Source organism: Anomalospiza imberbis, chromosome 20 (assembly GCF_031753505.1).
Source record: "Anomalospiza imberbis isolate Cuckoo-Finch-1a 21T00152 chromosome 20, ASM3175350v1, whole genome shotgun sequence".
NCBI classification, from domain to species: domain Eukaryota; kingdom Metazoa; phylum Chordata; class Aves; order Passeriformes; family Viduidae; genus Anomalospiza; species Anomalospiza imberbis.
The window spans coordinates 1,216,095-1,237,495 of record NC_089700.1 but is presented as its reverse complement, the minus strand read 5'-3'; the positions used below and the strand labels follow the sequence as shown (position 1 = coordinate 1,237,495).

The window sequence follows — 21,401 nt, the reverse complement described above, 5'->3', positions numbered from 1 at the left end:
TCCCACTTCAGCATAAAAGAGAAAGGAGACTTTGGGGAAATGGAGATGTGAGGGGAAGCATCCCAGAAAGGCAGTGTGGAGAAAGCACATTTGCTGTGCCTGGAAGGAGGCGTGGCAGGGAAGGGAACAGATAATCCTTTTCCTTTGAAGATTTCAAAGCAGATGAGATTTGCTGTTTACTCCTTTGCTCTCCATTGTGTGTTTCCTTCATGTGGGACCTCACGTGTGCTCGTGTGTCTCGAGGATTTTACCATGCAGGTGATTAATGGTGACTTTTCCCTCTTTATTTTTATTCCAGGAGAGAGAGAGTGCAGTGAAGGGTATTAGACTGTAATTTGAGGTCATGGATCATATCTTCATTTTCTGCTGTCCTGAAGCCTCGTAGGGATGAAAGATACTCTCAGGAGCTGCTTTCATGGTGTTGAGAGTTTGTGTTGGTGCCCAGTGCCTTTGCTGAGCTTTCAGAGCTCCTCTCTCCAGCAGACCTTTGTGCATTGAGCTGGTGCAACAGGCACTGAAAGGACTGAGGCTCCTCTGGCAGAGAACTGGCACTTTTCCAAAGGGTTGGAAAAACACACTGGTGTTTATCCTTTATTGTAGCCTTCCATCTGCTTCCACCTTCAAAGCCCTCTGGGTCTTTTATGCTCAGATCTTGTACTCTGGAGGATTTCTGTGCTGGTGGTGGCTGAGGGCTGCAGGTCCCTGAGGGTCTCAGCACTGCACACACAGGCCTGGGAAAGCAGCACAGGGAAATGAGCTGCAGTGAACACAAGATATGTGATGGGAGGATCTTCTGAACAAAGCCAGAATCTCCTTTCATCCCCTCACAAAAGCAAGGGGAATTTCAGCTTTTCTGGTGGCAAAACAAACAGCAAGTGCCAAGGCTGTAGAGGTGAGGATGAGTGAAGAGGGCAGTGAAGCTCAGACATGGTTTTGATGTAGTTTGAGTCACTTTGGGTGAGCTTTGCAGCATTTCTAGCAGTGCTTTCAGCTTAAACCTCCACCAGGAGTTCAGAGGGCTGCTGTTTGCTGTCCATGGGTGACATCTTTCTATCTTTGTGTTTCAGATCCATTTCTTTTAGTGCAGACTGTAAGTGTCCCCTCCCTGCCCTTGGCCTCTGAGGTGGCCCTTGGGCTCCTCAGTGGCCCAACAGCAGCGTTCTGGGCCACCTTGAACCTCTTCTGTGTGGGTTGTGCTCAGTCCATCTTGTCCATCCAGCATTGCTCGAGCCAAGGGGAATGTGTCACCTGGGAACAGGTTGGACTCGATGATCTTGAAGGTCTCTTCCAACCTTGTGATTCTGTGTCCTTCGGTGGGTGCAGGGGTGTTGCCCCAATGATCCTGCTGCAGTCCCTCCCCAGGGTGGGTTTGCCCCAGGTGGGAGCTGTGTCCCTGTCCCACAGAGCTGTGTCCCTGTCCCACGGGCTGTGTGTCCTTGTCCCCAGAGGAGCTGAAGGCGCCGCTGGAGGAGTACGTCAACAAACGCTACCCGGGGCTGGTCAAGGTGGTGAGGAACCAGAAGAGGGAAGGGCTGATCCGGGCCCGCATCGAGGGCTGGAAAGCTGCCACAGGCCAGGTCACCGGCTTCTTTGATGCCCACGTGGAGTTCACTGCTGGCTGGTAGGTGCTCAGGGGCTTGCTCGGGGAGGGGGCATTAACCAGGGGAACATCTCTCCTTTTGTGTCCCTACAAAACGACACACAAGCCCTCTGACTTGTTAATCCCTCTCCAGGAGTCCTTCTGGATTCCTTCTGGATTGAATGGCATGGTGGGAATGTACGAGGAAAACTTCTCCTTGCCCTTGTTCCTTGTAATCCTTCTCTATTCCTCCCCTTTGTGCATGCACTTTCCCTGCTCCTGTTTATGTTTTTCAGGATGATTTCCCATTCCCTTAGCCTTAAGTAATTCCTGCAAGTTTAAAAAAGCCCAGGCAGCAAGGGAATGAAGGAGAAAGTGTTTCCCACTTCTGTGCCTGTTGCTGGATCCCAGAGGGGAAGGCTCAGATACTCTGGATTGATTTGTTTCCTCTGCTGCTGGGAATAAGAGCAGAGGTGCAGAAGCAGCAAAAGGTGTTTCATAAGGATTTTCTTCAGAGAGGTTTAGAACATTTGAGCTCATGTGGCTTAAGTTTGAATCTATGTCATGACAGGAGCCTGAAAGGGAATTTTTTTCCTTTAACCAAGTGTAAAAAGTAAATGGTCCATGTTTAGAAAAGTGGAGGTGGAAGAAGCTAAACTTGTGTTGAATTTGAACACAGTAACAGCCACAAAAAAACCCCTCTATTTGCAGCTGTTAAAGGCAGAGTTGTGCACAGCTATTGAATCCTTTTTGATGACAGTGCAGCTGAAGGGGTTATTTTAGGAGCTGTTTGTGATGTTGGGATCTGTATTCCCAGTTGAACATTCCTCTCTCTGGTCACTAAATCCTCACACCTGATTCACTGAGGAGCTCCCATTGACTGAGCTCTTGAAGCTCTTTTCTAGGGGTAGAGAGGAGACATTTCTGCTGTGTGGGCTTGACACTCCCTGTGTCTTCCACCTGCTGCCGTTACTGGGCCACTGGGAGTGCCGGTTCCCCCAGATTCCCCCTAGTGTGGGCACTGACCCCAGGGCACTCGGTAGCTCTGGAGCTGCAGAGGTGAGGCTGAGCACACCCCCTGCTCTGAACATCCCCCAGAGATGAATTTTTTAGCTGTAGAGTCATCAAACTGCATCCCAAGGAAAAAAAGGCCCTTCAAACAGTCCTGCTTTCAAGAATGTACCCTGTTCTGCCCAGGGTTTTGGGATCTGGGGGAAGCCTGGACTAGTTGAAGCGTGGTTTGAACCAAACACAGCCTTCCTGGCCCTGCTTTACAGAAGGGAAGGTTTCCAGCCAGGCTTCCCAGCCTGTGGACCAAGTTTGTATCCATCCCAGGGAGGACATGGACCTGTTGGAGTTGGCCCAGAGGAGAAACATTTGTGCTGTGAGGACAAGCTGAAAGAGTTGGAGTTGTTCAGCTGGAGAGAAGTAGGCTCTGAGTGGATTCCAGTACCAAAGGGAGCCCCTAGGAGAGATGGAGAGGGACTGGGGACAAGCGATGGAGGGACAGGACACAGGGGATGGCTTCCCCCTGCCAGAGGGCAGGGATGGATGGGATATTGAGATGGAATTGAGTGGAGCTGCAGCGAACTGAGGCTGTCTCTGTGTGCTTTGCCCCTTCCCCAGGGCGGAGCCGGTGCTGTCCCGGATCCAGGAGAACAGGAAGAGGGTCATCCTGCCCTCCATTGACAACATCAAGCAGGACAACTTCGAGGTGCAGCGCTATGAGAACTCGGCACACGGCTACAGCTGGGAGCTGTGGTGCATGTACATCAGCCCCCCCAAGGACTGGTGGGACGCGGGGGACCCCTCCCTGCCCATCAGGTACGGCCGGGCTGGGGCACTCACTGCCCAGGGCTGGGGCACTCACTGCCCAGGGCTGGGACATTCACTGCCCAGAGCTGGGACATTCACTGCCCAGAGCTGGGACATTCACTGCCCAGGGCTGGGACATTCACTGCCCAGGGCTGGGGCACTCACTACCCAGGGCTGGGGCACTCACTACCCAGGGCTGGGACATTCACTGCCCAGGGCTGGGACATTCACTGCCCAGGGCTGGGGCACTCACTGCCCAGGGCTGGGGCACTCACTGCCCAGGGCTGGGACATTCACTGCCCAGGGCTGGGACATTCACTGCCCAGAGCTGGGACATTCACTGCCCAGAGCTGGGACATTCACTGCCCAGGACTGGGACATTCACTGCCCAGGACTGTGGACATTCACTGCCCAGGGCTGGGACATTCACTGCCCAGAGCTGGGACATTCACTGCCCAGGGCTGGGACATTCACTGCCCAGAGCTGGGGGCATTCACTACCCAGAGCTGGGACATTCACTGCCCAGAGCTGGGACATTCACTGCCCAGAGCTGGGACATTCACTGCCCAGAGCTGGGACATTCACTGCCCAGGGCTGGGACATTCACTGCCCAGGACTGTGGACATTCACTGCCCAGAGCTGGGACATTCACTGCCCAGGGCTGGGACATTCACTGCCCAGGACTGTGGACATTCACTGCCCAGAGCTGGGACATTCACTACCCAGAGCTGGGGACATTCACTGCCCAGAGCTGGGGGTACCCACTGCCCAGAGCTGGGGGTACTCACTGCCCAGGGCTGGGACATTCACTACCCAGAGCTGGGACATTCACTGCCCAGAGCTGGGGACATTCACTGCCCAGGGCTGGGGACATTCACTGCCCAGGGCTGGGGACATTCACTGCCCAGGGCTGGGGACATTCACTACCCACAGCTGGGGACATTCACTGCCCAGAGCTGGGACATTCACTGCCCAGGGCTGGGGACATTCACTGCCCAGAGCTGGGACATTCACTGCCCAGAGCTGGGACATTCACTGCCCAGGGCTGGGGACATTCACTACCCAGGGCTGGGGGTACTCACTGCCCAGAGCTGGGACATTCACTGCCCAGGGCTTGGGACATTCACTACCCAGGGCTGGGGGCATTCACTGAGCATCACCAAGGAGGGAAGGGAGGCATCCAGCTGCTGAGGGACAGCTGGACAGGGACACACAACAGCCTTGAGTGGTAGGGGAAAGGGGAATGGCTTCAGGCAGAGCAGGGTTAGGTGGGATACTGGAAGGAATTGTTGCCTAGGAGGGTGGGGAGGGTGGCACAGGGTGCCCAGAGCAGCTGTGGCTGCCCCTGGATCTCTGGCAGTGTCCAAGGCTGGTTGGATGGAGCTTGGAGCAGCCTGGGAGAGTGGAAGGTGTCCCTGCCTATGGCAGGGGTGGCACTGGGTGGGCTTTGAGGTCCCTCCCACCCAAACCATTCCATGGTTCTATGAAAATGCAGGAAGATGAAGTGAGGAAGCCACTTGGAGAGGTAGGGACAATGTCATAACCCCCACCAGCTCTGTGACATGAGCTAGGGAGGGTTTGGGAGGGTGCAGAGATTTGGAAAAGGGTGTTGGTAACAAACCCCTTGGGGAGGTGCAGGAGCTGTGCAGGTTTGTCCAGGCTTGTGTGGAAATGCAGGTGACAAAGTGGCTTTGCCTCAGTTCCTGTGTTCAGCCTGTGCAAACCATGAGGAGCGAGGGGATGGTTCCCGTGTGATGGACTGAGTGGGGATCCGTGGGACACAGCACTGTGTTTGCTCAGTGGAGAGTCCCTCTCCTCCCAGGGCAAGCTTTGGGAAGATGTGTCCCAGGCTGTTGTAACAGTCCAGCTGAAGGGTTGGCAGCTCTGAACTGTGCTCCAGCCCTGCCAGGCTACAGGGGTGCCCAAAACAAGAGCAGGAGGGGAGGGAAGAGCTGGCTGTGGGTGGGAGCTGGGGCTGCTCTGTGTGCACAGCTCAGAGGTTTTCCCTTCACAGCCCCCAAATATCACAGTGATGCTCTGATCAGGAGTGGTGTCTGGCCAGGTGGGTGGGATCCACCCGGATCCTGACATATTCTGTCTGGAGAAGCCTTGTCCTCAGGCACGGAGCAGCTGCATGAGTGCAGATCCCTGCCTGATGGGAATCCTGGACCCAAACAACTCTGTTTTGGTCACTGACATAATCCCTGGAAGCTGAAATCAAGTGTGTTCCCATTCACACAGAGTCCTCTTGTTACTCCTTTGGCTCCCTTGTCCCAGGCAGCACATTCAGCCCTCAGTGGTGGAATTAGTTTAGTTTGGAGTCAGTTTATTCTGGACAGGAGTCAGGGCTTTGACAAATAAACAGTTATTTTAACCAAATTCAGGCTGCTGGACTAGTTAAAGGAGGGCTGAGCCATGCAGAAGGCAAAGCTGAGGAATCCAAGAGCCTTTGCAGGTGAGGTGTGAGCAGTGTGTTGCTGGCAGCTCCTGCTGGAGCCTCAGGAGGGTGATAAAAGTGGATCAACACTACTGGAGTACTTTCTCAGCCAGTAAATATAAAAGGGAAGAAAGAACAAACTCTTTTATTAAACTAAAGTGGTGCAATTGGGAGATACAGGAAAGCTTTGGCACAGGGAGTGTCCCCTGTGATTGTGACACCACCCTGGGAGCTGGCTGGGCTTCAGCTCCTCTTACTGGAGGTGATTGAGGAAACTGGACCCCCAATATGACATTTAAAGCTCTGGTGACACCTTCTGCTCTGTTGTGCTCACAGAACGGGGTTGGAGTCTGTGTCATGCCCTTAGGGGATGGTTAAGGACAAGCTGGGGCAGAGCCACGTGGGGAGGGACAGCTTTGGTTTGGGGAAGGTGTGTGATGGCAGGAGAGGTGAGGTTTGGTTGATTTTTGGGAGGTGTTTGATGCTGGTTTTTGGAAGGTGTTTAATGGTTTTTGGGAGGTGTGTGATGGCAGGGGAGGTGAGGTTTGGTTGGTTTTTGGGAGGTGTTTGATGGCAGGGGAGGTGAGGTTTGGTTGGCTGGTTTTTGGAAGGTGTTTGATGTGAGGGGAGGTGAGAAGGCAGAGAGTGGAGAGCTGCGGAGTTTCTGAGCTAAGACAACTCCTGTGGGGAGCTGGAGGGTTGGGTGCTCATGAAGAGATGGTGTGGGGAGGTCAGGACCTACACCAGGAGGATTTTGGTTCTTTAGGATGTCTTTCCTCAGGCTCCCCAGTATGAACCAGTGCAGGGGTTACCAGGAGTAAATGGGGTCACAGGGATGTTGGACACTTCTCACAGCTCCACATTTTTCCTTGCTTTGGTGGTGAGAGCCAGAGGTGCTGCCTGGGGGTGGATCTGCTGCTGATCTGCAGTAGAAATGAAGGGTTTGCTCTGGGAGTTGGCTCCTGCTGGCCAGCAGGTCCTGTTAGGCTGTTCTGGTGCTTGTTTTATGTTAACAAAATGTAGGGATGGTGCTAAAATCTGGGCAGGGCATTGAGCAGCACATCTCTCCATTTCAGCTGATTGCAAACACTGGCAGGAGGGGCTGGGAGAGGTTTTTATCTGGGGTTCCTACAGCCTTGGTGCACCCCTAACATCCCTTCTGGAGACAGCCCTGGAGCAGGGGGTGCCCCATTATCCCCAGCCAGGCAATCCCAGGGATCTGCCCCTCAGCTCTGAGCACCGCTGAGTGGAAGGAACATGAAGGAGAGATCAGAGCAGGGTTCTGGAGACACCTTTGTTAAAGGCATCTGAAATGTGGATTCTGCAGCTGAGGCCCCGGGGGTTTGAGGGAGCCAGGGGGAAGGACACAGCCCTGAGACACCCAGGAACCTCCCAGCCATGTTAAATAAAAAACATGTAAAAGCATTGAAATAACATTTTCATGTTAATCCACTGAAATACCATTGGTAGCAGGCACTGGGGGAGGATGAGGAGGAAGATAAATGGGCAGTGTCCCCAACAGGAAGCTAATGACACGTGCTGTCCCTTTGTGTACCCACACATGGAGCAGAAATAATGACTGCAGTTATTTCTTTGTCACATCTTGCTCTGAAAATCCTGCACTTTGTAGCATTGTTTGCATGGAAGGGATACAGTGCAGTGCTCCATGTAATTATGCATGGGATTAGAGGAAATTTGGAAATTATAGCATACAGAGGTACATTTTTTAAGAGATACTTTAGGATAAAAGGGTGGGAGTGAAGTAAAGCAGTTTATTCCCTATTTTTGGGTTTACTTTTGGTGCATGGGGACTGTGGCAGCCCCAGGAGGAATTCCCTGCCCACCAGAGCTGCTCCAGCCCTGTGAGCCCAGAGGTGACCAAATACATTCAGTGGGGACTGGAGACGCAATATGGGAATGTTTTGGGGCAGTTTTCTCTCCTGGCTAATTCCCAGATATGATTATCCAGGCAGAGAGCTGATGGCCTCTTTGAAATGAAATTTGTCTAAAATATAGCCCAGTCTCAAATTGGCTCCAGGCTCCTGCTTTATCCAGTAATATCCTCCAAGAAATAGCCTCCCTTAATCTCTGGGAGAAATGCTGCTGTAATACCTGGGGTCTGCAATACATCAGCTGTTGTTTTTTTGTCAGCTTAACATTTTAAATGCTGATACACCAAAGATCCCCCCAGTCTCAGCACTAGCTGGGCCTGGTTTCACAGCCAGGCTTTCCTTGCCAGGCTCTGCCTACCTCTGTGCAGGAGATAAAATTGTGATTACAGGGTAATGGATCATGTCTGAATTAGCTCTGCCAGAAGAGGCAGACAGAAAATAACATTTAAAATGGTCATCACAGAGATCCTCATGTCCAGCAGAGTGAGCTCCTGCAGAGCTGGTGGGATTTCCTGGTGCTGAGCTGTGTTAGGAAGGAATCTGTGCCTGCATCCATGCCTGGATGGGCTTTGCCGTGGAGATGTAGCCAGGATTTATCCAGATATTAATGAAAGGCATTGGTCAGAGTTTGCTGAGTGTCCAGAAAACCTTTGAGGCCACAAAAAAATGGAAGAAAGCTGATGCTTTCAGAGTCCTGTGGGAAATCCAAGTGAGATCTTTGGAGATGCTCTGAAACAGCAGATTGATGACCTGGTCCCGGGATTTCTCATGGTGGGATCCAGCTTTTTAGCATCTTCAGCAATGATTTCTTTGCCACTGACAAAACATGAGCTTTTTTGAGGTTCATTGAGGTCTGGAGCATGTTGTTTCACTGGTGTGAACCCCAGAGCCAGCAGCTCCTCCTGCCTGACCTGGTTTGGTTGTGTCACATCAGCTTTGGTCAAAAAGCTGCTGAAATCTGGGAGATTTCTGGCTCCATGTGCTGATGGTGCTTCAGTGGCAGCCCCAGGATTTGTAATTACAGGTGTGAGGTATTGATGGCTCCAGGGGTCTGGTCCAGGAAAACAATGAATGCTCTCCTGCCCTGGGTCTCACCCAGGAGCCACAGAATTCCCAGAATCCCAGAATCACTGGGTTGGAAGAGACCTTCAAGATCATCGAGTCCAACCCAGCCCCAACACCTCAGCCAAACCATGTGTCCTAGTTCAGGGCAAAATTGGGAGAGAATCTCCAGAGGGGTTCCTCTAGAAAGCAGATTCAGTTGGCCCCTCCCCACAACTGGTTCAGGAAAAAATACTTCCTTGGAGAAAAGTGGAAAAAACTGTTTATTAAACAAGCAAACCTAAACAATATTAAACAATAAAACTTCTTGCTGCTCCTAAAGAGGGACACACTCAGGGAGAATCCCCTCCCAGGCTGCAGCTCGGCTCACTCAGTCTCTTCTCAGTCCCTCCGGCGCTGCAGCGCCCAGGCCCGGCCCGCTGGGCACAGGTACGAGCTGCCTCTGCTCTTCTGGCTGTTCAGTCCAGAGCAGGTTTGAGCAGCTCCAAAGAAAAGGAAAAGCCACAGTCCAGGGAACTCCTTTGCCTCAGCTAGCTAAAACTAACTAAAAAGCAAGGAGAGCTCTGTCTCGCTGTCTGTCCGTCCGCAGACAACGCAGTCCAGCAGCAGGAATGTGGAGGAGTGAGTGCAGTTTCTGGAAACAAGTTCTGCGCTTCTTCTCCCCCCCTTCACTCCTGGAACAAGTCTTAAATGTGCAAAACTTATTATTCAGCATGAACGGAACAGACAATTGGGGATAAAAGCATCTTACAGTCAACCTAGGACACCATGGCACTCCCAGTCTGTTCTAAACACCTCCAGGGAGTGAGTATGGAGCAGCCCTGGGGCTGAGGGACACCCACCTGAGCAGGGAAAAGGGCTGGGCACACTTTTCTGCAGGCAGGAATTGCCAGACCTGAGCTCTGCTGCCTGGTCCCGCTGTCACTGCAGTCACAGAGCCGCTGAGGCTGGAACAGCTCTCCAAGAGCCTCCAGTCCAGCCCCTGAGCAGGTGCCCCCATGCCCAGCAGAGCACGGCGGGAGGTGCCACATCCCCTGCACCCCACCACCACCCTGGATGGACTGGATTAGTTACAAGAGACTGAATTTCCTGACTTTCTCTTGCATTTTCCACATTGGCTGTGCAGAGCAGTGGGGGCAGAGCTGAGTGGCTCCCCCAGCGAGCAACCCCCAGAAGGTGCTGGGGCTGGAGGAGCCCTCAGGTGGCTCCAGAGGTGACAGGAAGCCTCTTCCCAAGCCTGCCAGGCATGGATGCAGCTGGGAGCCAGCTTGTTAGAACCTGAAATACAAAAATTTTAAACTTTCTATACTAACAAGTTCTAACCTCCCAAAAACCCCCTATATTTAACCTAAAACCTTCTAAAATTAAATAATAAAACTAAAATTAGAACTATGTAGTGTAATTGAAAATATAAAATATCACATAATAAAAACCTTAAATTTAAAGTTTTAAAATATAATAATATATGTAAAGCAAAATAAAAAATTTAAAACTTGAATGGCTCCCTTAGTGAGCAACCCCCAGAAGGTGCTGGGGCTGGAGGAGCCCTCAGGTGGCTCCAAAGATGACAGGAAGCCTCTTCCCAAGCCTGCCAGGCATGGATGCAGCTGGGAGCCAGCTTGTTAGAACCTGAAATACAAAAATTTTAAACTTTCTATACTAACAAGTTCTAACCTCCCAAAAACCCACTATATTTAACCTAAAACCTTCTAAAATTAAATAATAAAACTAAAATTAGAACTATGTAGTGTAATTGAAAATATAAAATATCTCATAATAAAAACCTTAAAATTTAAAGTTTTAAAATATAATGATATATATGTAAAGCAAAATAAAAAATTTAAAACTTGAATGGCTCCCTTAGTGAGCAACCCCCAGAAGGTGCTGGGGCTGGAGGAGCCCTCAGGTGGCTCCAAAGATGACAGGAAGCCTCTTCCCAAGCCTGCCAGGCATGGATGCAGCTGGGAGCCAGTCTAAATACTAAAAATTTTAATCTTTCTGCACTAACAAATTCTAACCCCCAAAAAACCCACTATATTTAACCTAAAACCATAAAAAACCTTCTAAAATTAGGTAATAAAACTAAAATTATAAATCCATAATGTAATTATAAATATGCTACATCACATAACAAAAAACTTAAAATTTAAAGTTTTAAAATATAATAATATATGTAAAAGAAAATAAAAATATTAAAACAAAACCTAATCCTTCTTCTTCATAAGTTTAAATAACAGTATATAATTAAACAAAATCTACATTACAAAACATAATTATTAAGTTAAAAAGAAAAATAATTTAAATGTAATTTCTTAATTAAATAGTTTTTCCTTAAAAAACCTTATAAAAATAAATACAAAAGTATTTTATAACTTATTAATGAAATACTATAAAGCTCACAACTTCTAAAACTATAATGTAAATAAAAATAATAATCATCTAAATCTAAACACAAAATACCATCTCCAACACCTTCAATCCCAACTCTAAAAAAAAAAGGTTAAAAAACCAACACCAGCTTTTAGGTTAAAGTGGACTTTGGACAGGGCTGCGCTGCAGATGTTTTATTTGGCACTTCATCTTTACTGCTGCTGGAAGACAGAAGCTCATTTAATTAGAATTAAGATCATTGTGAGGAGGAAATGGGGTTTGAGAGTTATGGATTGTGAAAGAATAGAAGGGCTGATAGGTTTGGGGGTTTTTTATAAAGTTGAAAATAATGTTAATTAACCCACCCAATTACCGGCTGCCTCAGCCTCACAAATGTTAATGAATTTGCTCTTGCAGTGTACTTAGGAAAGAGCAAACTTCATCCCAGGTGTGGGAATGATGCAGGGGTGGAGATGGGAAGAACAGAGGGGGTTTAGGTTTCTGAATTTGGCCCAGGGGTGAAGGTTCTGCTGCTAACAAGGTATTTGTGTTCAATTAAAGTGTTCCTCAGTCACAGAGCTCAGGTGGTGCTGAGCTGTCCTCTCTGGTGGCTGGGCTTTCATTTGGGGTGGGACCTTAGGGGTTTGGGGTGGGATCATTATTATATTTATTTATTCATTCCAGAAACCACTAGCTATTGATTTTTCCATGGGGCTTCCTGCAGCCCTCATCCCACGATGGTGTTCAAAAGCCCAAAGACTCTGTGCTTTCTTTAGTTTCATTAAATAAATGCTGTTTCTTTCCTCTTTTAGTCCAACCTCTGGGACTTATTTCAAGTCACTGTAAGAGCCTGAAACTTTTATGCACACAGGATTTGCACAAACTCTGGAATAGCCAGAGGAATAGAGCTCTTGGGAATAACATCTACTGCCATAAAATGATGGAAGAGGATCTCCATGGCTGGGACAAGATGTTCTGTAGCACATCCCCACCCTTGCAGGGTTAGCAAGGTGCACATCAGACCCTCAGAAACAGATTTAGACAGGTTTGCTTAAACTCTTATAAATAATTCCACCACCACAGGAGTGCTCAAGGTGGCAGGAGGCAACTCAGAGATGGTGCAAACTGTTGGACATAAGTGTGTGGAAAAGGCAGAATTTTAAGAATATTTCCTGGGTTTCTGTGGGTTTGTTTTGAAAAAAATCTCGAGGCATTTGTACAAAATGCTGAATATTTTTTAAATTGGTTCTTTCTGGCTTAACATCTCCAAACTGCAGGAAGATTTCTGTTTCTATTTGAAGATGGTTTAAAATGTTCTCACTCTTCTGGCATTTGAAAGTTGAGGGGAAGATTTCCATAGGAGCCAAATGTGGGGTGGTGAAATGAGAATTTGTTTTTGGAAACCTCACCTGGAATATGTGAGAAAATGCTGGTGTCAGGTGTTTGCTTAGAGGGATGGGATGGGATGGGATGGGATGGGATGGGATGGGATGGGATGGGATGGGATGGGATGGGATGGGATGGGATGGGATGGGATGGGATGGGTGGGAAAGTCCCAACAGCTGCAGAAGGCTCATGGAGCTCTTCAATGGCTACATATAAAACTTAAACAGATAAAATTTAAATCAAACAGGAAGATAAATTGTTGGCAGTGGTGATCCTGCCCAGGCTCTGAAGCCTCTCTCCTTGAGCAGGTCAAGGAGACCAAAGCTCTGTCAGCCACCCAAATGCTTCATCTCCCTTGAAGTCAGGTTCTCCTCCATCCCTGCATTGGCTGCAGTTCCATGTCAGGGCTCAGCATCATTTCCACCAAAATCCATGGAACCCCAAATGACTTTGGGCCAGACCTTGGTCCAGCATGGGCACAACATGGATTTGTCCATGGCCAGGCTGGACGGGGCCTGGAGCAGCCTGGGACAGTGGAAGGTGTCCCTGCCATGGCAGGGGTGGCACAGGATGGATTTTAAGTGCCTTCCAACCCAAACCCTTCTGGGATTCTGTGGCTCTTCCCCAGGCAAGGTTTGGTTGGTGCTTGTGGAAGGAGCTGCTGCAAACATCTTGTTTTGCAAACACCTCAAGAAATCAGACCCATCCATCCCTAGCTCCTGGAGACTTGTGCTTCCAGGGATGTGAAGCTGAAACCTAGGGTTTGATCACTCCTGGCTGGCATGGATAATGAAGGTTTCTGAAAACCTGAAAACAAATAACAGAAGAATGGCAGAATCACAGAATATTTTGGGTTGGAAGGGACATTAAAGCTCATCTCATTCCACTCCCTGCCATGGGCAAGGACACCTTCCACTATCCCAGGCTTCTCCAAGTCCTGTCCAGCCTGGCCATGTAGAGAAGAAATGGAGGGATTTTTTTTGTTTAATTAGTGCCAGTCTTGTTTGGGCTCGGAATGTAGGAGAGGGAAGATTTAGGTCAGAATCACAATCTCAATAACTTTGTCATCCAGCTCCAGAATAAATTAAAACCATCAAGTGCTTTATCAGCTTCTAAAGTACTCCAGCAAGAACCTCTTCAGTGTTCTCAGTCTGGGTTTTCCTTTTAGTGCTGAGGGTTTTTGGGGGATGATTTGAGGCCATAAAGTAAAAATTTTAATTGACTTTCTAGATTTTTATGTTAACGGTACTGGGAGGAGTGATCCTCAACTGGCTGCACAAAGTGACTTTCACTCCCTGGTGTGCTAATTGGAAGCTCTTAAACTTCCCAGAGATTCCCTGTGGTGTGAGAAGGCTGCCATGGACATGTTGGAGCTCAGGTTGCTGCTGTTGGGCCTCTTTATGAGGAATTCTTCATCTGCTGGTTTTTAATGCCACCTAATTTAGTGCCAAGTGTAAAAGAAGGCTCTGTAATAATTTGTGATGGTGTCAGGTTTTACAAGATGGGCAGATTGATGTCACTGCCTGGGGAGCCTGTGCTGAGGGTGCACCTGAGGCTGGTGCCCCTGGAGCTGGCTGGCAGCAGCCCAGGGATGAGGAAGCTCCCTGTGGGTGCCAGTGCTGGATCTCATTTCAGGTCTCTGTATTCCTGGAGGATTCCCCTCAGGATTGGCTGCATCCAGAGCAGAAGATCCAAACCTTGCTGGAACCTGGCAAGGTCCCCACCTAGCCCCAGGGTTTGGGAGAGGGCCTAAAGCTGTGTGATTCTTCTGTGAATTAGGGAAAAGGTTCTGGAGTGGAGGATCTGTGTTTGTGCAGCTTCCCAGTGTCATGGGCAGAGTTGTCATCAGAGCCACCATGGTGGTGTCACAGGGACACAGCAGAGGGACCTGAATGGGCTCATACCTGGCCTCTTTGGCCAAGTGACCTTGAAAAAGCAGTGTTTGAGCCTCTTTGGGTGGGACATTTGGGGCATGGAATGGGATTTGGTACTAAATACCTGCCCCAGAGAAGGCTGTGCCTTTCCTGGAACGGGGGAGATCCACCCTGGGTGCTGAGCCTTCAGGCCAGCTTGGTGCAGATGGAACCCCCTGGAGCCCTGCCCAGCCTTGGGTGGGACTTGTGGTCACCAACACATTTCCCTGCTTTGCCTGAGAAGGGGCTGTCTGGAGTCAGGAAAGTCATTTGGGGATTCCTTGGCTGTTCCAGTGATTCCTGGATGAAAATTAATGCAGGCAGTCTTCCTCTGCTTTTTGATGATTGTGCAAATGCCATCATCGTTCTGGGAATCAGTGAACACTTTTTAAAGGATTTATGGGTGTGATTGTCCTGCTGTGCTCTGCTCTGCACTGGGGGCAGTTTGGGGCAGTGTAAGACAGATCCAGAGTGACTGGAGACCATCCAAAGGAGGGACAGGGAGATGGGGAAGGGCCTGGAGGGGTGGGGTTGTTGGGGTGTCTGTGCAGGGCTGGGACTTGGATCCATGATCCTGTGGGTCCCTTCCAGCTCAGCATATTCTATGATCCTACAAAACCATTATTCTTGGCCAAATCAAGTGTTATTCCTAAAGTTAAACCTTAAAAGGCCTCCTTCAAGCACCAGTCAAGCCCAGCTTTTCCCTGAAGGGCCTTGAAAACTGGGCAGGGACATTGAGCCTCTGGATTGTCCCTTCAGGAGAATAGTTACAGGCAAGGGAGCCAATTCTCCTTCCTGAAGGGAGCCGTAGTTTATTGGTAGAAAATGCTCATGTAATCCATTTTTATGAAGAAAACCACACTGGCCATACTGGAAGCGTTTGCTTTTGTATTTTTAGGGCTTCGCATAAGAAAACTATTTTGATTAAAAAAGGAAAAAAAAATTATGCTCCTCGTTGAAAAAATAAAAAATGCTCACACTGACAGAACTTTAATCTGAGCCCAAGTCACAAAAACAGCCTTTATTGATGTCAGAGTTGCTTTAGAAATGGAAAGAGTAAACAGGATTTGGCCTTTAATTTGTGAAGGGTTTTGATTTTTCAGAGGCATTAAAGAGACAGAAAAGATGGGTATTGAATTATTTAACAATTGCTAGGAAAATTAAGCTTCGAAGAGCCTGTTTTCACTGCAATAATCTTATTAATGAAAACAAAACAATCTGGGGCAGCACCAATATTCGGAACTCATACCCTGCTGCTGAATTGTTTCCGAGTGGTCCATGAAGTGATTTTGGAAGTCAAAGCCAAGCTGAGCCTTTTCTGTGGTCTGTTCACACTTCCCAGGAGAAAGCTGCCGATGATGGATTATCCAAACATATTTTCCCTCTAAATCCAAAGCAGAGGGGAAAAATATGCGAGGAGGAGTTGGGGGAATTTAGCTCTTTGAATTTTATTTTCATTGGCAGATGGTTTTTAAGTGATTTATTGGCCAAAACCAATCAATTTTCATTAGAAAGCAAGTATTTAATGACTTTGGGGGTGGGGACTGAAAACAAAGAAGTGATAATCGAGCTGGGTGACACAGCAGAGCAGCCCTTCATCAAACAGACTTTAAAGAGTGTTTGAGAGCCAGTGCTGAGGGCGATGATTTCCTTTCATGTGCGCTTTCATTCACTGTCCTTTGCAGACAGTGGTGCATAAATAGGCCTAGACTGGATTAAAGGGAAAATGGGTCCCTGCTCTCATCCTCACGGGCTGCAGCAATCGGTGCTGGATGCCCTGGGAGCTCCCAGCTGGCTCTGCCTTGGAGCACGCCAGTTTTTATAAACTCCCACTCCCTCCCTGCCCCGAGCCCAGACCCGCTGCTTTCTCCTGGAGAGTCTGAACTAAATCCTGCTGAGGTTCCACCTTGGGATGCTCTCCTGGTGCTCCTGGAGTGTCTGCCTAGGGCTGTGAGCAAACCCAGCCAGCCACAGCCACCTCCCTTCATCACAGCACAGGTTTGGAAATCTGGGGGAGAGCAGTTGGCAAGGTCCTGATGGTCCCTGGGACCCCACCTGCAGAGCTGCCCTGGGCCCAGCACAGGCAGGAGCTGGAGCTGCTGGAGGAGCCCAGAGGAGGCTCCAGGATGAGCAGAGGGATGGAGCAGCTCTGCTGGGAGGAAAGGCTGGGAGAGCTGGGAATGTTCACCTGGACAGGAGAAGCTTTGGGGGGACCTCAGTGTGACCTTCCAGGACATGAAGGAGCTCCAGGAGATCTGGAGAGGGACTTCGGACAAGGACATGGAGTGACAGGACAAGGCAGGTGGCATTAAACTGAGAGTGGCTTTAGATGGGATATTGGGATGGAATTCTGGGTGTGAGGGAGGTGAGGCCCTGGCACAGGGTGCCCAGAGCAGCTGGGGCTGCCCCTGGATCCCTGGCAGTGCCCAAGGCCAGGCTGGACACTGGGGTTGGAGCAGCCTGGGACAGTGGAAGGGTGTGGAAGGAGATGATCTTTCAGGTTCCTCCCAACCCAAACCATTCTGTGACTCCATGACACCTGTGGGGGCACCCACCCTTTCCCCTCCTCACTCTGGGGATGAACAACTCCAAAGTTGGGATTTGCTGCTCTCTGCAGCCAGACTGGCCCTTGGTGGAGTTACTGCTGGGCTCCTGCAAAACACAGCTTGAGCACTGGAGGACTGCACTGCTGCCAGGGGAGTTCTGGCGTTCCTGTGGAAGTGAGGTCACCCAGGAACATGTTTTAGTTGCTGTTTTTTGAGACTCCAGATCCTGTCAGTGCCTGGAAATGACACACCTGGGGCTGGCTCTGGGCTGCCTAGCCCATTTGTAGGAGCATTATCAGCCCTGCTCATCCTGAAGGGCTTGGTGAGGTGCTGGCTCATCCCTGCTCCCACCTTCCCCACCATGAACCCCTCAGCTTTGCCTCGGGGGTGTGAACCCTACCTGGACAGGCCATGAGGTGGGGGGGAGTCCTCTTAGCTCATTAGGATTTCTGGGCTCTCATAATCAGATACCCTCTGTGCTTGCTGCGAGGAGCTGGGCAGAGGGAATGTCTGTCCAGGGGAGCAGGCTGGGAGCAGCTCTGGCCGAGGTGTGCAGTGACAGCTGAGGCAGCTCCAGACCCTGTGTGGGTCCTGTGGTGCTTAATGAACACCGTGCTCACATCCCTGGTGCCTTGTAGCTGCTCTGCTGCTCAGAAAACGAGCAGGTCCTTGCTAATGAGCACTCAGGTCGGGGCTGTTCTGAGCTGGATCTGACTCCTGCTGGATTTGCTGTGATTAATGCCTGGGCACACTCAGCTCTGCTGGGGACATGGGGCTGCTCTGAGCCTGGCACAGGGAGCACAGAAACTGGGGGCTGGGTCTGCTCTGGACTCATCTGCCCCAGGGAGAGCAGCCCTGCAGCCCATCCCCTCCCTTCCTTAGGCCTGGTTTAAATTTGCAGCTGTTGGGGCTTTAGTACTGGTCTGGCGTGGCATTAACCCAGCACAGCCCACAGCTGACAGGGTGACATCCCTGCTGGACACCAGCCTGCCTGGTCCTTCCCCTTCCTTTCTGCACTCTCTGTACTTTCCCTTCAGGAAAAGGTACTTTGGGAGGGGAAAAAAAAAGACATGAAATATTTAGGTGAACATCTGTCAGCGTTTTTGTGTGCTGCCATAAGACCTCTGTGTTCTGCAGCTGCAGCAAACTGGTCAGAATGGGAGAGCTGGGCTTAGGAGGAGGGTTTGGTGCTGGGAGGAGGGGGCACAGCGTGGGCCCCACGTCCGGAGCAGCCCCCACAGACGTTCCTCACTGCCTGCAGAGAGGGAGGCTCGGGTTTGCTCTGTCAGTCCTTCCCAAAGTCACCACCGGGACTGTCTGGAACGAGCTCTTCCCTCTGCTAATCAGGGATTGATGCCTGCAGAGGCACTGGGCAGGGCACTGGTCCCTGCTGTCCCCAGCCCTGCCAGTGCCAGCACAGCTCTGTTCTCCTGGCCGTTAGAGAAGCCCTCAATCACAGCCAGCTCTGCAGCCCTGGTTGCCTTCCTGGGCTCCCTGGTTAACACTGCTGCTCCTGCCAGGCCCTGGGAGGAAAGAGCAGCTGACAGGTTTCCCAGATTCTCCACAAATGGGATTTAGTGGCCACGTGATCCCATGGTTCTGGCTTCTTTTTTAAGGGAAAGTTCTGGTTTTTTCCTATTGCAATGACAGAACTTTTTCTTTAGGTGTGGGAAGTCAGCTAAGGCAGAGTGCCAAGGAATTGTGAATTCCTCATGGTACAAACTCCACGCAGGCAGAACTAAAAACTTGGAGACCTGCAGGCTCCAGGGAAGGTGCCACATCAGATTTTGAAACTGTGGCAGTCCTGAGTGGGACTGCAGTTGAACCATGAAATGTGTCAAGAACATTTGCTTCCAAAACAGAGGCAGAAGCAAAGGCTGGCACTGAGGAGGGGTTTGGGGATGCAGCTCGATGCCTTTTGCTCTAAGTTTGGAGGACTTGGGAAGCTCCCTGTCGGGCTATGTGCATGGAAGGGACAATAAAGGCAGATTGGGATGGAGTAGTTGATGCAGGAAAATGGGACTGTTAAAAACTGCTCTTCCCTGCATGTGTTGGCATTTCCAAGGTCAAATTGTTGGTTCTTCCACTGTCCCAGGCTGCTCCAAGCCTCATCCAGCCTGGCCTTGGACATGTCCAGGGATCCAGGGGCAGCCACAGCTTCTGTGGGCACTCTGTGCCAGGGTCTGCCCACCCTCACAGGGAAGGATTTATTCCCTATCTTTAACCTAAATTTCTCCTCTGGCAGTTTGACCCCATTCCCATTCCTCTTGTCCTGTCCCTCCAGTTCCTGATGCAGGGTCCCTCTCTGCCTTCCCTGTGGCCCCTCCAGACCCTGGCAGGTGCTGGGAGGTCTCCAACCACCTCCTCTTCCCCAGGCTGAACAATCCCAGCTTTCCCAGCCTGTGTGCATGGGGAGGTGCTCCAGTCCCCCCATTAACCTCATACAGCAGCTCCCCTGAGGCTCCCTCTCCTTCCCAGGGAACTCGGATCTCTGAGTGCATTTCCTGCTCCTTCTTGGCAAAGGAAAGGGATGGGAACACTTCCTGAGAGCTGGATCAGCCCCGTGTTTAGGCTTATCTCTCTGCTTCAGTTGACATCTGTGTGGGTATCATCTCCAAAGCAGAAAATAAACAACACCAGGAGCTCTGAGTTCTGTATTTTCTCTCTGTCTGTAGGCAGCTGCTCTTGTATGTGGGCAGTCATGGCCTTGTCACTTTTCTGAGAGGGAACAAAATGAAAAATATGGCATTTTTTAAGATGACAAAGTCTGCTGAAGCTCTTTCCCCTTCTTCAGAGTGAATTTCAGGATCTAGGTCTGTCTAATCCACAAGATATTTTGTTCTCTTTGTGTTGCAAAGCTCTCTGTCAAATGCCTGGCGTCCTCTAGAATATTCCTGCTGGAAGAAAATGTTTTGGAAGGAGAGAGGAGCACACAAGGTGCAGTGTTAAGGATGAAATCCACTTCTGGGATTCCATGATTCATTCCTGGTCTGAGAGCCCTGAGCTGGTGTTTGGAGCAGCTTGAAGAGCTCTGGCTGAAGATGCTCTAAAAATAACGTGGGAAGGAAGGAGAGGAGAGATTCCAGTTCCTTTTGGAACAGGAATGAGGAGATAGGGAAGCAGATGGCTGCTTTGCTGGTTTGTTCCATCTCATCTGGGGATGGGGACTTGCAGTTATTTCCAGGAAAAATCACTTGGGAATCCATGGGAACAGGGATACTGCAGGATTAGCAGTTTTTGTGGGCTGTGGCACCAGGCTGGCGTCCCTCACATCTTCCATCCAAAGGGGCTCTCAACACTGGCCAAGATTTCCAGGGAGGCCTTGACACAAACCAAGGGGCTGTGCAGCCCTAGCAGTGCTCAGGGCTCCCAGCAGAGCCACATTTTCCATTTTAGCAGGGAAGACAGTGTAGTTTGAGTGCTTTTTCCAGGGAGCAGTGGTTCCCTTGGCCAAGCTGACTCAAATTCCCTGTGTGCCTGCAGAAGTGGCTTTGTTTCAGTTGTGAGGGAGAATTTGCTTTTCCTGCAGTTGGTTCTGTTTCAGCTTTTGTGAAATAGGCTTTAATATAGAAATAAATCATCAGAGCATTACTAAATTAAAAATAAGCATAGAAGCAGACAGAGCTGCCAAGCTAAGGTTAAACTTGGAGCAGGAGATCAGATTATGGTTTCATCAGTCTTTCCTCCCACTCTTTGCTTAATTTGGTACTTAAACGAACCTAATAAGCATTGCAGAGCTCTGCACACCCAGCTGCTTTGGAAAGCAGTCTCCTGGTCCTCATGTTCTTATTTTGGGTTACACACATCACTGCACTGATGTGCTGGAGCTGTCCTTGTAGATGCCACAATTTATTGGGATGCAGAGGGATTACATTTGCTTGGAGCAGAGATTAACATCAAGTTTACCTACCCTCCCTGTGAGGAAAAAGGAGCATTTCCAGTCCACTGCAGGTCTTGGGTTGCCTTTGTTTACTCTCAGACCTAAGCCCAGCTCACTTTTGAAGAGTGAAGGAAAAGTGACCATCACTGACAGGCAGCTGGGAACGTCCCAGGGACAGACTGGCAGAGGATGGAGGGGCTGCTGCTGCCAGGGATGTACAAAAATGTGCCCAGAGCAGGGGAGGGTGAGGAGGGGTGGGCAGAGAGCAGCTGTGGCTACCCCTGGATCCCTGGCACTGCCCAAGGCCAGGTTGGGTGGGCTTGGAGCAGCCTGGGACAGTGGAAGGTGTCCCTGCCATGGCAGGGGTAGAATTGATCAGCTTTAGTGCCCCTCCCAACCCAAACTATTCTGGGATTCTGTGTTTCATTCCCAGTCTGAGACCTGAGCTGGTGTTTGGAGCAGCCTTGAATTTCATAAATGCTTTGTCCCTTTCAAAGCCTCATTTTTAATTCCTCTTCCCC

The 21,401-nt window shown here is 50.0% G+C and overlaps 1 protein-coding gene and 1 long non-coding RNA gene across 4 annotated transcripts in view; both read left to right on the top strand.

Moving 5' to 3' along the window:
• Positions 1–21,401, top strand: part of GALNT17 (polypeptide N-acetylgalactosaminyltransferase 17) — a 215,862-nt gene that overhangs the window by 88,476 nt on the left and 105,985 nt on the right. Inside the window, exons 4-5 of one of the 2 annotated variants that reach the window (XM_068210116.1) lie at positions 1,447–1,621; positions 3,206–3,403. The exons of the other annotated variant lie outside the window; for it this stretch is intronic. Of the exons in view, the coding sequence (XP_068066217.1) occupies positions 1,447–1,621; positions 3,206–3,403 (373 nt within the window). The remainder of the gene's footprint in view (positions 1–1,446; positions 1,622–3,205; positions 3,404–21,401) is intronic. 2 annotated transcript variants of the gene reach the window in all.
• LOC137485571 (uncharacterized) lies at positions 4,855–8,771 on the top strand. 2 transcript variants are annotated; one of them, XR_011005370.1, is made up of 3 exons: positions 4,855–5,071; positions 5,779–5,849; positions 6,908–8,771. It is a non-coding gene; the product is annotated as an uncharacterized lncRNA (long non-coding RNA). The 2 variants fall into 2 exon arrangements; XR_011005369.1 differs by lacking the exon at positions 4,855–5,071 and having other exon boundaries at positions 5,117–5,849.